At 40.4% G+C, this 14243-nt stretch overlaps 1 protein-coding gene across 1 annotated transcript in view; it reads left to right on the top strand.

Moving 5' to 3' along the window:
* LOC124616588 (cytochrome P450 6k1-like) overlaps positions 1–13672 on the top strand; it is a 51812-nt gene extending 38140 nt beyond the window's left edge. Inside the window, exons 6-7 of the mRNA XM_047144908.1 lie at positions 1623–1874; positions 13521–13672. Coding sequence (XP_047000864.1) covers positions 1623–1874; positions 13521–13672 — 404 coding nt within the window. The remainder of the gene's footprint in view (positions 1–1622; positions 1875–13520) is intronic.
* Positions 13673–14243: the final 571 nt, after the last annotated feature.

The following is a 14243-nucleotide window of genomic DNA, read 5'->3' as shown; positions in this document are numbered from 1 at the left end:
AACGTCTCGCAAACCTGGACGATCTCCCGCGTACCGGTCGGCCAGATACAGGTGTGACACATGCAATATTGGAACGTGCGGACACTCTCATTCGAGATGATAGACCGATCGCAATCGAACACTCCGTTACACAACTGGACGTCTCCACTTGGGGTACTCAACCTGCTGCGTTCCTCGTCGCTTAACAGAAGACAATGAGGAGCAACGGAGGACCCCTGTGCGATACTGTTTAACGCGTTACGAGTTCATCGTGATAATTTTTGTGTTGGCAGAAGAGCCAACACCGCGTTACGAGTGGATGCCGAAATGCACGCAAAAGCTCAAGCAGGCGGGCGTGAGGAGGGAAGAACTATACTGACGTGAGGTCTGGAACATGACAAGGAATGAGAATTCAGAAAGTGGACGTAAGTAGTTTGATACTTAACTTTAATCCATTAATGATGAACGCCGCTCTTGACGGTACATGATTCACAATATTATCTGTTCAGAATACATTCTTGAAGATAGTAATTATAGCAACTGAATATGGCGCCTTGCTAGGTCGTCGCAAATGACGTAGCTGAAGGCTATGGTAAACTGTAGTCTCTGCAAATGAGAGTTTTATGTAGACAGTGAACCATCGCTAGCAAAGTCGGCTGTACTACTGGGGGGAGTGCCAGGGAGTCTCTCTAGACTAGACCTGCCGTGTGGCGGCACTCGGTCTGCAGTCACTGATAGTGGTGACACGCGGGTCGGACGTATACTAACGGACCACGATTGATTTAAAGGCTACCACCTAGCAAGTATGGTGTCTGACGGTGACACCACAATAATTGTTTGTCGAACATGGGTTCATCACTTCGAGTCGGAAACAAAACGGCAGCCCATGGTGTTGTGCCACACCACCTTACCTTCGGAGAAATAGTTCAAAGCTGTGCCCTCAGGCAGTAAAGGCACGGCGACAGTCTTCTGGTACTCTGAAGGAGTTAGTCTGACTGATGTCCTCCGTCATGGTGTAACGGTCAAATCTCAAGTGTACTGTGCTACCATTAGGAAACTGAAGAAACGACTTCAGCGCGTCGTCGTCGCAAAAATGGAAACGAACTTCTCCTTCTGACAACGCAAGGCCTCACACAAGTCTGCACGGACGAGAGCTCATCCACCCTACAGCCCAGATCTCGCATCTGCTGACTCCCAATGAAGAATGCACACCGTGAAGCAGTAGGTGGATGATGGGGAGGTTACTGATCCAGCAAAACAGTCGCCCTGGCGTCGGCTATTACAGTGGTATCAAGCGGCTATACAAGCGCTTCCAGTAAGGTGGAGTAATGCTGTCGCACTGAACTGAGATTGTGTTGAAACTTAAGGGTTCATAGCGAGAAGTGTGGGGAATAATATGGTGTTTTGGAATACTGAACAAAAACAACCAGGTTTCAAAAAAAAGAGAAGTGTTGCATTAGTTATTGAACGCCCCTCGTACTTGATGACAATGATGCTCACATCCGCACAGGCCGGTGGTACTCGAATCGTAAGTAGCCGATTCGAATACCGCCCTGATACAGTTGCTCATCACTTTCTCATTTCAGATCAGCACATTTCTCGTTTTCAATACGTTTTTGTTTTTTCTTCCGTTTCCGTTCCAGAGTCTCTCAGGAAATATCCACCAGCACCTGTGCTGAACAGACAGTGCAACCAAGACTACAAGATTCCAGACAGCGACGTCGTTCTGGAGAAGGGAACTCCAGTAGTGCTGTCTGTGCTGGGCCTCCACCACGATCCCACGCATTTCCCTGACCCCGACCGCTTCGACCCTGAGAGGTTCTCCGAAGAGGCCAAAGCTAAGCGCCACCCCTATGTGTACCTGCCTTTCGGGGAGGGACCACGCATTTGCATAGGTGAGTACTTAGTCGTCTGATACCTGCATTAAGTTACATTGTCACCTCATGGTAGCACAGATTGCCAGAGTGACCACTTTTTACAGATTTTCGTATTGTCGGTCCTGTATTGTTGTGTTTTCTAATATCGCCTACTCCATGGTCATAGAAGGGATACGATACACTACATGGAGCCACAGTTGTCGACTGTCTCAGTAAAACTTTTGTTGCTATGTACACCGTTCTCTGAGCTACCCTTCCATCTTCATCAGTACTCGGCAAACCTCTGTGAGGTGCATGGTCCACGGTACACTGTACCAGGTTACAGACGTTTCTGCTCTTTCATCCACGTAGAGAACGAGGTAAGAATGACTGCTTAAACGTCTCTCAGCGTAATGTAAATTAGTCTAACCCTACATGAATCCTACAGGAACAGTTTGTAGGTAATTGCGTTTTATTCCGAGACTGATCACTTGAAGTTGTTTCTTCAAACTTAATAAGTGAGCCTTCATTGTACAGTTTGCGTGTGTCTTTAGGCGGTCGCTAGTTCAGTTCTTTCAGCGTCTGCAGCTCGACCTCTCATGGGTCAAACAAACCTGTTGCTATTCACGCTGATCTTCTTGGCATATCTTCGATATAACCTGCTACGCCTACTTGGTACAGGTCGCAAACGCTTTATTAATATTCTACGGGGTAACACAAATGATAAGTAAGAAATCTCCTTTGTAGACTGATTGCTTTCTGCCAATGAGCCACAGACTGCCATCGGCTTTACCTATGACTGAGCCTCTGTGATTATTCCATTTCATATGCCTACAAATTGTTACACCCATACATTTCTATGAAGTGACCAATTCCAGCTATGACTTACTGATATTGTGGACATAGGATAATATATTTTTTCGTTTTCTGATGTGCACAATTTTTACATTTCTAGCTACCAACCAGTCATTGTACCAATTGAAAATTTTGCGAAGATCTGACTCAATATCTGTGCAATTTTTGCAGAGATTGCTCCATTATGGGTAATTGTAGCATACATGAAAAGTCTGAGGTTATTGTTAATACTTCCTGCAAGGTCAACGTACATCATGAACAATTTCATGATATTACCGCGTTATTTAGATGACTCTGATAGAAATAAGGCACAATTGAGACAACCTGTAATTCACAGATAACATGTTTAGAGTTAAGTGTTCCACCAGATTCCAGTGCATATGAGACAGATCATAATGTCACTTGCACAATATATTTATGAAAGTGTGACGTGAGATATCCACGCATAAAGTTTACAGCTAGTGCAATGCCCGCCGCTTCCCCAACCGACTATCTCACTTTTTAGCTGGACGCCAGCGCTAAACCATCCTCAAAAATTGCATACCAATAGAGCAGTGCATACCGACCTTCCGGTATGCGTGAAGCAAGGTAAAAATTTTAAGCTGTGTGCTACGATGCTAAAAATGCATATTTGTCACACAAATGGTAGCAAACCGTAGTGTCATATACTGAATACTACACATCATGTATTATGGCGAAGTTCCATTACGATTGACACACTGGTGGATTGATCTTTTCTGGTTGCCGCATTTAGGTTGATGTGTTCAGTGTCTGAATCGGCAGTAAAAGCAAGATTATTATCAACTGTACTACGTTCATATGATAAAGTAAACAAGCAATGATTAAAGCACTTTTCGTTATATAATAAGGTTGGGTTCCTACCTAGTATGTATACAAACCGGAGAGAGACATCTCGCTTATACTATGTGACACCACCTCATGAGCTCTGATTCAGCCAGGCAGATCTACAACACCTATTTCTTTCAGCCTCCCATCAGTCACGAAATTTAAACCACAGTGGAAGTTGGTTGGATTTTTTCTCAAATGTGCTGCACAGTGCCTGTACTACGCTCGTCTACAGCATCACGCTGCACTTCTGAGATCTAAGCGCAGAGTGAGGGCGTAAAGGTAGCGAGAAAATAGTGTCTCCCGCCGAGCGTGATGGGCTGATAAAGGGTTTTGCCTCAGTTCGTGCCGCTCAAACAACGTCTCCTTCTTTATGACAATTCTCAGCCGCATTCCGCACGTGCAACAAAGACGCTCCTGCAGCGCTTTCGATGGGAAGTGTTCGACCATCCACCATGCAGGTCGGACTGATTTTCATCTCTTCGCTCACGTGAACCTCTAGCTATGAGGACAGCCATTTGGCACAGACAACGAGCTACAAGTCAGCGTGGGCAATTGCCGGCAATCGCAGGCAGCAGCCTGCTATGACGAGCATATTGAAAATTCAGTACCACACTACGACAAAGGGCGGTGCGGCGGCTATGTAGAAAAGTAGCCGGAAGTTGTAGCTAAATGCTGCAAATAAAACAGCTTTTATTTTCGCTGTGATTTCTACTTCGCCATCTATCTGAAGTTGGAAAAAACAAATAACCAACGTAATATGAGGGTAACTTCAAAGTAAGTGCACATCAATGACGTACTGGTGTCTGGAAAGACAGACGTCTGTGCCTAAAGATATATCTTCATCTACCGCTTCCTTCTCGTAAACGTACATTCAGAGATATCTGAGGCTACACTGGAAGCCCCAGCTGAAACAGACGTGTCAAAATTCATATATTTGTGGTCCACAGCTGAGAGCTCACATTTGGCAAACATGTACTTGCTCAGGAACCTGTAACTACCTTAACTAGAGGTTCACACAAAGATGTCCGTGATACCACACTCCTTAAGGACGGCGGAATTTAAGCAATTGAGCCTCATTAGGGTATTTAAGGCACGAAAAGCCTCTGCAGCTAGAAACAACACACATACATTTAAATTTCCTGATTGATTATCAGAATACTCAACACTTAATTAGAGTAGATTAGATTGGATTAAGTATTCATTCCATAGACCCATAAAAGAGGGAATCCTCCTGGGTGTTGCACATGTCAGATAAACACATTACAACAATGTAATTAGAAAAACTTGAGTTTCATTAATTTTTAATGATCCTCAGTCAATAAACAGTAAAATTATGTACATGAATTAAATTTAAAATTCTAATATTTACAGGTCTAATGCTTACATCTGCTTTCATTAAATCCATCATTCAGACATTTGCTAGTTTCTTGGCTATTACAACCAAGTATTGTCAAAAATTAAAGTAAATTATTCATTGCTGTGATCCTCAGTTAAGAACAGTCAGATTATGTACAAGCTTTAAAATTAAACTTCCACTATTTACAGACTTAAGACTTACATCTGCTTTCCATACATCGATCATTCACACAGTATGGCTGTTACAACAAAGTATTGTCAAAAATTAAAGTACAATAAATTTTCATTAATATGGTCTACTCCACTTGTTGAGAAACTCATGGATGGAATAGAAGGAGTTGGCCACCAAAAATTCTTTTAAATTATGTGTAAATTGTGCCTTGTCTGCCACTAAACTCTTAAACGTTGCTGGTAAGTTATTGAAAATATGCGTTGCTGAATACTGGACCCCTTTCTGGGCAAGAGTAAGTGATTTGTATATGTTTATTGTAATTATTCCCAGTATTGATACTGTGTACTAAGCAGTTACCGAGCGAGGTGGCGCAGTTGTTAGCACACTGGACTCGCATTCGGGAGACGAGGGTTCAGTCCCGCGTCCAGCTATCCTGATTTAGGTTTTCCGTAATTTCCCTAAATCGCTACAGGCAAATGTCGGGATGGTTCCTTTGAAAGGGCACGCCCGACTTCCTTCCCCATCCTTCCCTACTCCGATGAAACCGATGACCTCGCTGTTTGGTCTCTTCCTCCAAACAACCCAACCCAACCAAGCAGTTAGTTGGAAAGAGAGATGTATTATTTACAACAAACTTCATTAAGGAATAAATATACTGAGAAACTGTGGTTAATATGCCCAATTCTTTGAATAGGTTTCGACATGATGTTCTTGGATTTACAATACTCATTACTCTTATTATACGCTCCTGTACTCTAAAAATTTTATCTCTGTTTGTGGAGTTACCCCAAAATATGAAACCATATGACATAAAGGAGTGAAAATAAGCAAAATATGCCAGTTTTTTTATATTTATATCTCTTATGTCTGACATCATTCGCATTCCAAACACAGACTTCTTTAGGCGCTTTAGCAGTTCGTTAGTATGTTGCTCCCAACTGAATTTATTATTAAGTTGTAATCCCAAGAATTTTACAGTCTCAGCTTCTCCTATTTCCATGTCGTCATATTTTATACACGCACCGCCGCGCGGGATTAGCCGAGCGGTCTTAGGCGCTGCAGTCATGGGCTGTGCGGCTGGTCCCGGCGTAGGTTCGAGTCCTCCCTCGGGCATGGGTGTGTGTGTTTGTCATTAGGATAATTTAGGTTAAGTAGTGTGTAAGCTTAGGGACTGATGACCGTAGCAGCAAGTCCCATAAGATTTCACACACATTTGAACATTTTATACACACACCAGAAGTAAATCTCTTGGAAGTTCTGAACTGCATATAGTGGGTCTTTTCAAAGTTTAATGACAGTGAATTGGCTATGAACCACTTATTAATGTCAGTAAAAATTTGATTAGATGCCCTTTCTAAATTTATATTTTATTTACTATTTATTGCAATGTTTGTTTCATCTTCAAATAAGACAAACTTGGCATCTGGTAATGAAACAGATGATAGGTCATTAATATACACAAGAAACAGTAGTGGACACAGTATGGAACCTTGGGAACACCACATGTAATTTCTTTCCAGTCAGATGATGTCTCTTTGCTGAAGTGTTACGTAATGACACCCTTTGTTTTCTATTAGTAAGATGTGACTGAAACCACTTTGCAGCACTACCAGTGACGCCATAATATTTTAATTTACTTAAAAGAATGCTGTGATTCACACAGTCAAACGCCTTTGGCAGGTCACAGAATATGCCAGTTGCCTTTAATTTGTTGTCCAATGAATTAAGGACATTTTCGCTGTAAGTTTAAATACCTTTCTCAATATCAGAACCCTTAAGAAACCCAAACTGTGACTCTGACAGTATGCTACTTTCACTAAGGTACTTAAGTAGACGCTTGAACATAACCTTTCCAAATATTTATGAAAAAGCTGGCAAAAGTGAGATCGGTCAGTAATTTGATGGCATTTCTTTCAGCATATTTAAGCCAGTCCGCGAATGTTCCTGTGACAAGTGATTGATTACACAAATAACTTAAGATATGACTAAGCACACATGAACACTCTTTTATTAACTTTGTTGATATGTTATCAAAACCACTAGAATGTTTTGATTTCAAGGACTTTATGATGGATTCTATTTCTTTGGGTGAAGTAAGTGTCAATTCCATTTTACTGAGATTGCTTGTGCGCACTGGTCTCAGATATTCCATTGCATTATTTACTGAACCTGACAACCCCATGCTATCAGTAACAGAGACAAAATACTCGTTTAAAGGGTTTGCAACACAACATGCGTTTGTTACCAGGGTTTCATTTATTTTTAGAGCTATTTTTTCCTCCTCATTTATGGTCCTACCTGTCTCTGACTTAACTATGTCCCATATTGTTCGTATTTTATTGCTGGATGTATTTATCTTCTTCTCATAATGCAGGTGTTTAGACTTCTGGATAACCTTCTTCATTATTTTGCAGTAATTTTTTTAATGAGCTATAATGCTAGTATCAAAGGTGCCCTACGTATCAGATAGAGTTTCCTTTCTGTCTCACATTATCACATGATAATGACGACGATTGATACATATGGAGATACTTGGCGGTTTATTCTGCTCGTTTTCTTTTTTTAGTAAGATGTTAGTAATCTTCGTGAAGACGGCGTTCTTCGTCAAATGTTTGCCCTTACGGGAACCTGAATGGGGCCACGCTTGAGAACACACAAGACACGCGCCCCAGCCTTTGGGAGACTCAGTTTTAGGCAGTCCGACCGCTTTCAGCAGCCTCCCCAAAGACGTGAAGATGTATACAGTTAGGTCTGCTCTAGAAGGTAGATCCTGCTTCCTTTGAGTGTCGAGGTTTTAAACGGCAACGAAAGCTAATTCTTTTGATCATCTGCAGCACCACGTGTCTTCCGTAGTTAGTACAGTCGACCTCCATGCTACAAATGGTTCAAAAGGCTCCAAGCATTGTGGGACTTAATATTTGAGGTCATCAGTCCCCTAGACTTAGAACTACTTAAACATAACTAACCTAAGGACATCACACACATACATGCCCGAAGCAGGATTCGAACTTGCGACCGTAGCAGCAGCGCGGTTCTGGACTGAAGCGCCTAAAACCGCTCGGCCAGAGCGGCCGGCACCTCCATGCCACATGGACCTATAGCCTAGCTGTCATGTTGCAGTTATTCACCGTACCTGAGTGCCTAAGGCCTCAGACTTTCAGGAAAGGCTGCCGGTTTTGTCGAGCAAAGCAATTTGTAACACTATCACAACAAAAAGGCGAATGAATGTGTACTGGATGCAGATTGCTGGAATCACTCGCAGTATATATTTCCCATTATTGATAAAACAAGAAACTGAATGACGGCAGGTATACTGACGTCCTCACCTCTTTGCACGTATAAATATATACCACTGTAATAAGATACGAGACAATTTCAACAAGCTTTCTAATACGAGACGTGGAGTACGGTCCTTAAAAGAATAACCACGACTCGAAACGTTGCTGAAGGGCAGTAAGAAAGGAGATAAGGACATTACTGTTTTCCTCTGCCCTGGTGTGCGAAAGTCAGTTAGGGAGTGTTAAATTCCAAAAAACGTTGTTCACAATAGCTTGCAAATTTTTTGGTGAATCTTGCAAAACGAAATGTCGCCAAGATGACCACTTTCTAGAACGACTGAGAATCGATGCTAAATTGTTTTACCATAAATCGCTACCCATAAACAGTAATTCCTATTAAATAACATTTGCCGCGTGTAACTTGAGTAGAACTAACGATCAAGTTTATTAAATTCAGTGAAGTGTATTTTTTTTTAATTCATGGGTAAAGTTGATAGAAACGTTAAAATGGTTACACCGTTTTGGGTAGAGTCAGACACAGACAGTGACGAGCAAATTATGGCGAGTCACGAAACTCAAAATAATGAATTATCGGTGGGTGAAAATGAGCCTACGACCGAACATGCTGAAGAACCCACCCAGAGCGAATCAGTACCTACTAATTTCGCTGAACAGTTCACATTTTTCAGAGAACAGGTGCAAGGTTTACATCGCTCTGTTCGTGAACAAAATCCACACATTAAAGAAGTTCACAAAAAAGTGTAACAGACAGTTTAGATGCAAAACTACAAAATGTAACTGACAATTTACTGGCATAACTACAAAATGTGACTATCAATTTAGATGCAAAACTGCAAACTGCAGCCACTGAAATCAAAACTAATATGACTGTTAGTTTAAACGCAAAATGTGACTGACAGTTTAAATAGAAACCTTCAAATAGCAACCACTGCCACTGAAATTCAAAATAATGTAACCACATTAGTAAACGAAAATTTGAACGCCATAGCCCATCGGATACAAGAAAATAATGCCACACAAATTCGTGACGACCTTGATAGAAAATTCAGTAAAATTGAAACTAACTTCAAAAATACTACTGATGACTTTGACGAAATGCGAAAAACATACAAGCACTAGCCCGAAGCTGTCAATGATGTAACCGAGCAGGCCGCGCAAGTTAATGCAGCGCAAAGTACATTAGAAAATTCTGTGCAGCAAATAGCTGCACAGGTATAGGCACCCGCTATCGAAGAGGAGAAATCTGTAGAAGCAAAGTTTGTAGATAAATGCAATCAGTTTACTCTTGACTCTGTAAACCGGTTGAACATGACAGACGACCAATTTCAAGAATGTTTACGGAACGAACTGCCTGTAACCATAAAGAATGCTACAAACGAAGCTTTGTGTGCAGCAAACATGTTAGGTGAAAACATCGAACAGGTTTCTGAATGGAAACACACTTACACAAGAGGTAGACACGTTAAAAAAGGAGTTTGCAGCAATAAAAAACGCAGCAGGTGAGTCTGATTTACGTGTCAGCAAGTTGCCAGAGACGTAGACTGTGATATCTCGAGCAGCGACATCAATCAGCTGTTCGGAAACGATGCCCATTCCGCAACTCGTTCACATAGCATGTGAACAGCGGGGTGGCCAGTTCTCTTTCTGACATACTTGTGGAAGAGAGTTTACTAAAATACAGACAATTTCAAAGTTTTACACCAGATCGCATAATGCCACACCCTGTCATTGAATGATGAACTGAAAATACAGTTTGTCACTACACATATTCAAGGTGATGGAGCCTTATGGGCAAGTGAAGTAATAGATTATTGTAATACTTTGAGGAATTCGAGAATACTTTTCTAAATAAGTATTGGTCATGTAACAGAAATCTACAATTTTTTTTAGGTACCAAAGTTGCGATGATACATATACATACATTTGTACATACATAAATCAATTCTGTACTAAGGGAGCCATTTTAATGGTGGTTTTAAATTATTATTTATTTAATTTTTATTATTAAATTTTATATTATTCTGTCTTTTAATATGTCTGAACTCAAATGCAAGTCTGAATCAAATTACAATTATCTTAGCCAAATGAGTCGTCAACTAAAGCAAGAAAATTACGTACTTGGAAAAATCTTGTAAAAATATTCTTTTATATTTAATTATCACCATATTTTTTAGCTAGGCTCCACACTGGGAATAATTTATGGACGTTATTAACGCCTAATGGCTATCGGACTTCGTTTTGTGAAACTTGAAATTTTGGATGCAGGTTCTATTCTGAAAGCAAACCAAACATATTACACTGATTGGTGCCATTAATACGCGATCATTCACTAACAGACATTCCCATACAAAGTAATTCATGAAAAAAGCTGAGGAAAAAAGTATGATTAGTCGTAATAACAAACACAATGAACTTAAATAGTCATTTTTATGCAAAATGAGCACAAATAACAAAATCTCTACGTAACATAGACCAAGCAATACATCTTATAACCGTAACAGACAATGGCTGGCCAGGAAGAGGGAGAACAAAAGAGCTGCGAGTCCTTGTTCGCTTAAATTGCATAGATAATTCAATTACAGAGATATTAGTTTCATTATAATTGTAATGACTATTGTCAGCGATAAAATCATCTCGGAGCTACTGCCCGAAAGCACACAGTCACGAAATCCGTTAACACTTGGCGAAACTACAGAACTATGAGTTTCTTGAATCAGTAGGCCTGGAACCTCGGAATGACTTCGCTCAATATATCTTACCCAGTGGAATATGATGAGCGAATCATACGCCAAGAATACTTCTCGTATAAACCTTATGCTTCAACGACATTCAACAAAAGCGATGAAATTAGGATTGTCATCCAGTACCAGGACGCTTTAACTCTTCCATACAAGAGTTTCATATATTTGGATGGATGATTTAAGAAAAAGGATGGTAATCATGCAGTGAGACCAAATGTTACACGCAATGCATTGACTTTCCTGCTCCAAGAATATGAACTTAAAATATACGATGTAATATTGCTTTTAAATTCACAGTATCTTGTTATTGTCTGAAATTTCTTAATTGAGTTCTTATTTCTAAAAATAAAAGTACTGGTTGAAATTTTTTTTTACTTTGCATTGCAATACTGGTTACAGCTACTGAAGAGGTATAGTTTCCCTTATACTAATATTATTACTAGTGAAATTCCACCCTAAATGGAGGATTTTAATTTATTGTTTGAACTGAGTGGCTCTACACATTTTCCTCCTCAAGCAGTTGAAATAATTTAATAATAGAATGAAAAGGATGACGCTAAAGAAATGTTCAACGGAAACAGCTGCACCAAAATGAACTGAGTGGAACTCACACTTAGAACTAGTATGACTTGGACAGCTAGCTTAAAAACTAATCTATTTAAACATGGACTCTCACATTCAAACAAGAAATTCGGCAAACTATTTTTTTCCTTCATTTAAGATTTTTTAACTTTCTTGATGATTTTAGTCCATTTTGTAATCTTTATATATTATTATTTTGTAATCTTTATATATTTTAACTTTTTTATAATTTAAAAAGTTTTCTTCCAGGGCATGTTGCTGTATTTTCATGCACAGATATTACGTTACATGTTGAGCAAAATAAAAAATAAACAGAATAAATTTATACACGGGCATACATATTAACGCTGACATCTACACTCAAACGCAGTCACAAGCGTACACACACACACACACACACACACACACACACACACACACACACACACACGCACGCACACACCACTCTCTCTCATTCACACCGTCGGAATCCCCCACCCCTTCTCGCGCTTCAAGTAAGTAGTGTGAGTACTGGAGGGTTTCGAACCCGTCATCATTAATGGCTCTTTTAGCGTCATGAGGTGCCAATCCGACTTCAGATTGGAGCATAATGTACATCCCTTGGCCTCTCGTTGAATACCAGTTTGCTGTACCAAATGTGGACGTTACGGCGGAGCACCGAGAACACCACCGTACGGGCAGTGCAAGTAGACTTAGACCACGAGGACACATGATGCTGCACGTCGCACACCTTTAGTCCGCTTCTGGGTGACTCCATCTATTGTATGATATGAATACATTTTGTATCTTACACCACAAACTCCACAATCGTCAATCATCTGCCTCATCTTTCATTGAGCCGATAACTTTGTTCCGAGGAAAAATACCGTAAGAATTATCAACTGCATTCCCGATGTGCTTAATTCATTACCGTGACACCTAATTACTTCGTATGGATCACAGTTCTTCACCCAATAGATGAAGCTATCCATATAAAGTAATCTTGGTTCCTCAAAATGAGTTTCAGAAAACTCATAGTGGAAGCGGAACATGTGGAGTTGGAGATATCCAATACACCCATACTCAAATAGATTGGTTTCGTAAAATCTACTGATATCTTCGACATCTCCACAGTGACAAAGTTCTCATTGAAAATAGTGACCTATTTAAAATTTGGTCTGGCTATGCAATTTCTTACGCTCCAATGCCCGTCCCATTGGGTCCTAATGAAAATATCGCGTTCATTTCTTACATTCTATACGGTTTTACGGAAAATCAAATTATTCGTCAAGGTTCGCAGGAGAGCTTCTGTAAAGTTTGGAAAGTAGGAGACGATATACTGGCAGAAGTAAAGCTGTGACGACGGGGCGTGAGTCGTGCTTGGGTAGCTCAGTTGGTAGAGCACTTGCCCGCGAAAGGCAAAGGTCCCGAGTTCGAGTCTCGGTCCAGCACGCAGTTTTAATCTGCCAGGAAGTTTTATAAAAATCATTTTCGAAATCGCTAGTCCCCCCCCCCCCCCCCACTTCTCCATATTTATTTCAATATACTCCTTCAACCAGGGGGACTGACTTAAGTAGATAGCCCGGGTGATTGTACCTAGCTCCATACCTAAGCTGAGACACTGCTGGAGATTACGATAATGAATTACGCACCACTGCTTGTGTCCAAGAGTGATCATCAGTTTAGGGATACTGGTTCCTCGCAGTACCTGTTGTCTTGACATAACGGGAAGTCGCTTGTCATTTCATGCAAACTAACGGGGTATATGAGGCCTGCCCCCATAACATACAGAATATGTTGATTTAGAATCACTCGACCCAACTATATAATTTGATCTGTATATATGTTTCAGGTATGAGGATGGGCCTGTTGCAAACCAACATCCTGTCAAAGTACAGTGTGCGACCCACAGAGAAGACAGTAACTAACCTGGATTACCATCCTAGGTCCATAATCCTCTTGTCTAAAAGTGGAATCCATCTTCAGTTTGTAAAGCGTTTCTAGGAGGACAACAATGAAGAACAATCTTCAGGAACAGAGTGATTAGTATTGATGCCTGAAGTTGTAATTAAGAGGTTTTGTGTTGTCTATGTAATTAAGCATTGTGAGACGTAGATAATCCTTTCACAACGGCTTTATACATTGTACATGTGCACTTATTTTAAATAAATAAACTACTTTCTGTGATGCAGGCATTGCCACTTATTTCACTTAAACAATATAGCAATGATTACTACTTTCTCAAAAAGCAAACTCACAGTGGCCATCTAATGGCTAATTAATGCATCTGGCTCCCGGTTGAGTGCCTATTCCATAGATGTCAGTAGCGATGTTGAGATGCTTCTATGGTATAGAAATGATACCTCAAAAGAACAGAGATGTATGCTTTCGTAAAAAAACCATTTTGAGGAAATTTAGTAAAAAGATATTTAGACAAATGAAAGAATCTGAATAACGGAACTGTTGTCTAAAACGTCTAATATCTGAAGTTAGTATTTTCATACTTCCAGGAAGCAATAACATTTCTGATGTGCTCCGTATCCTCCATGCTAAACGTTTCTTTTACTAATGTTAC

This window comes from Schistocerca americana, chromosome 5, assembly GCF_021461395.2.
Source record: "Schistocerca americana isolate TAMUIC-IGC-003095 chromosome 5, iqSchAmer2.1, whole genome shotgun sequence".
NCBI classification, from domain to species: domain Eukaryota; kingdom Metazoa; phylum Arthropoda; class Insecta; order Orthoptera; family Acrididae; genus Schistocerca; species Schistocerca americana.
The sequence above is the reverse complement of the archived record's forward strand: the minus strand, read 5'-3'. Positions and strand labels throughout refer to the sequence as shown.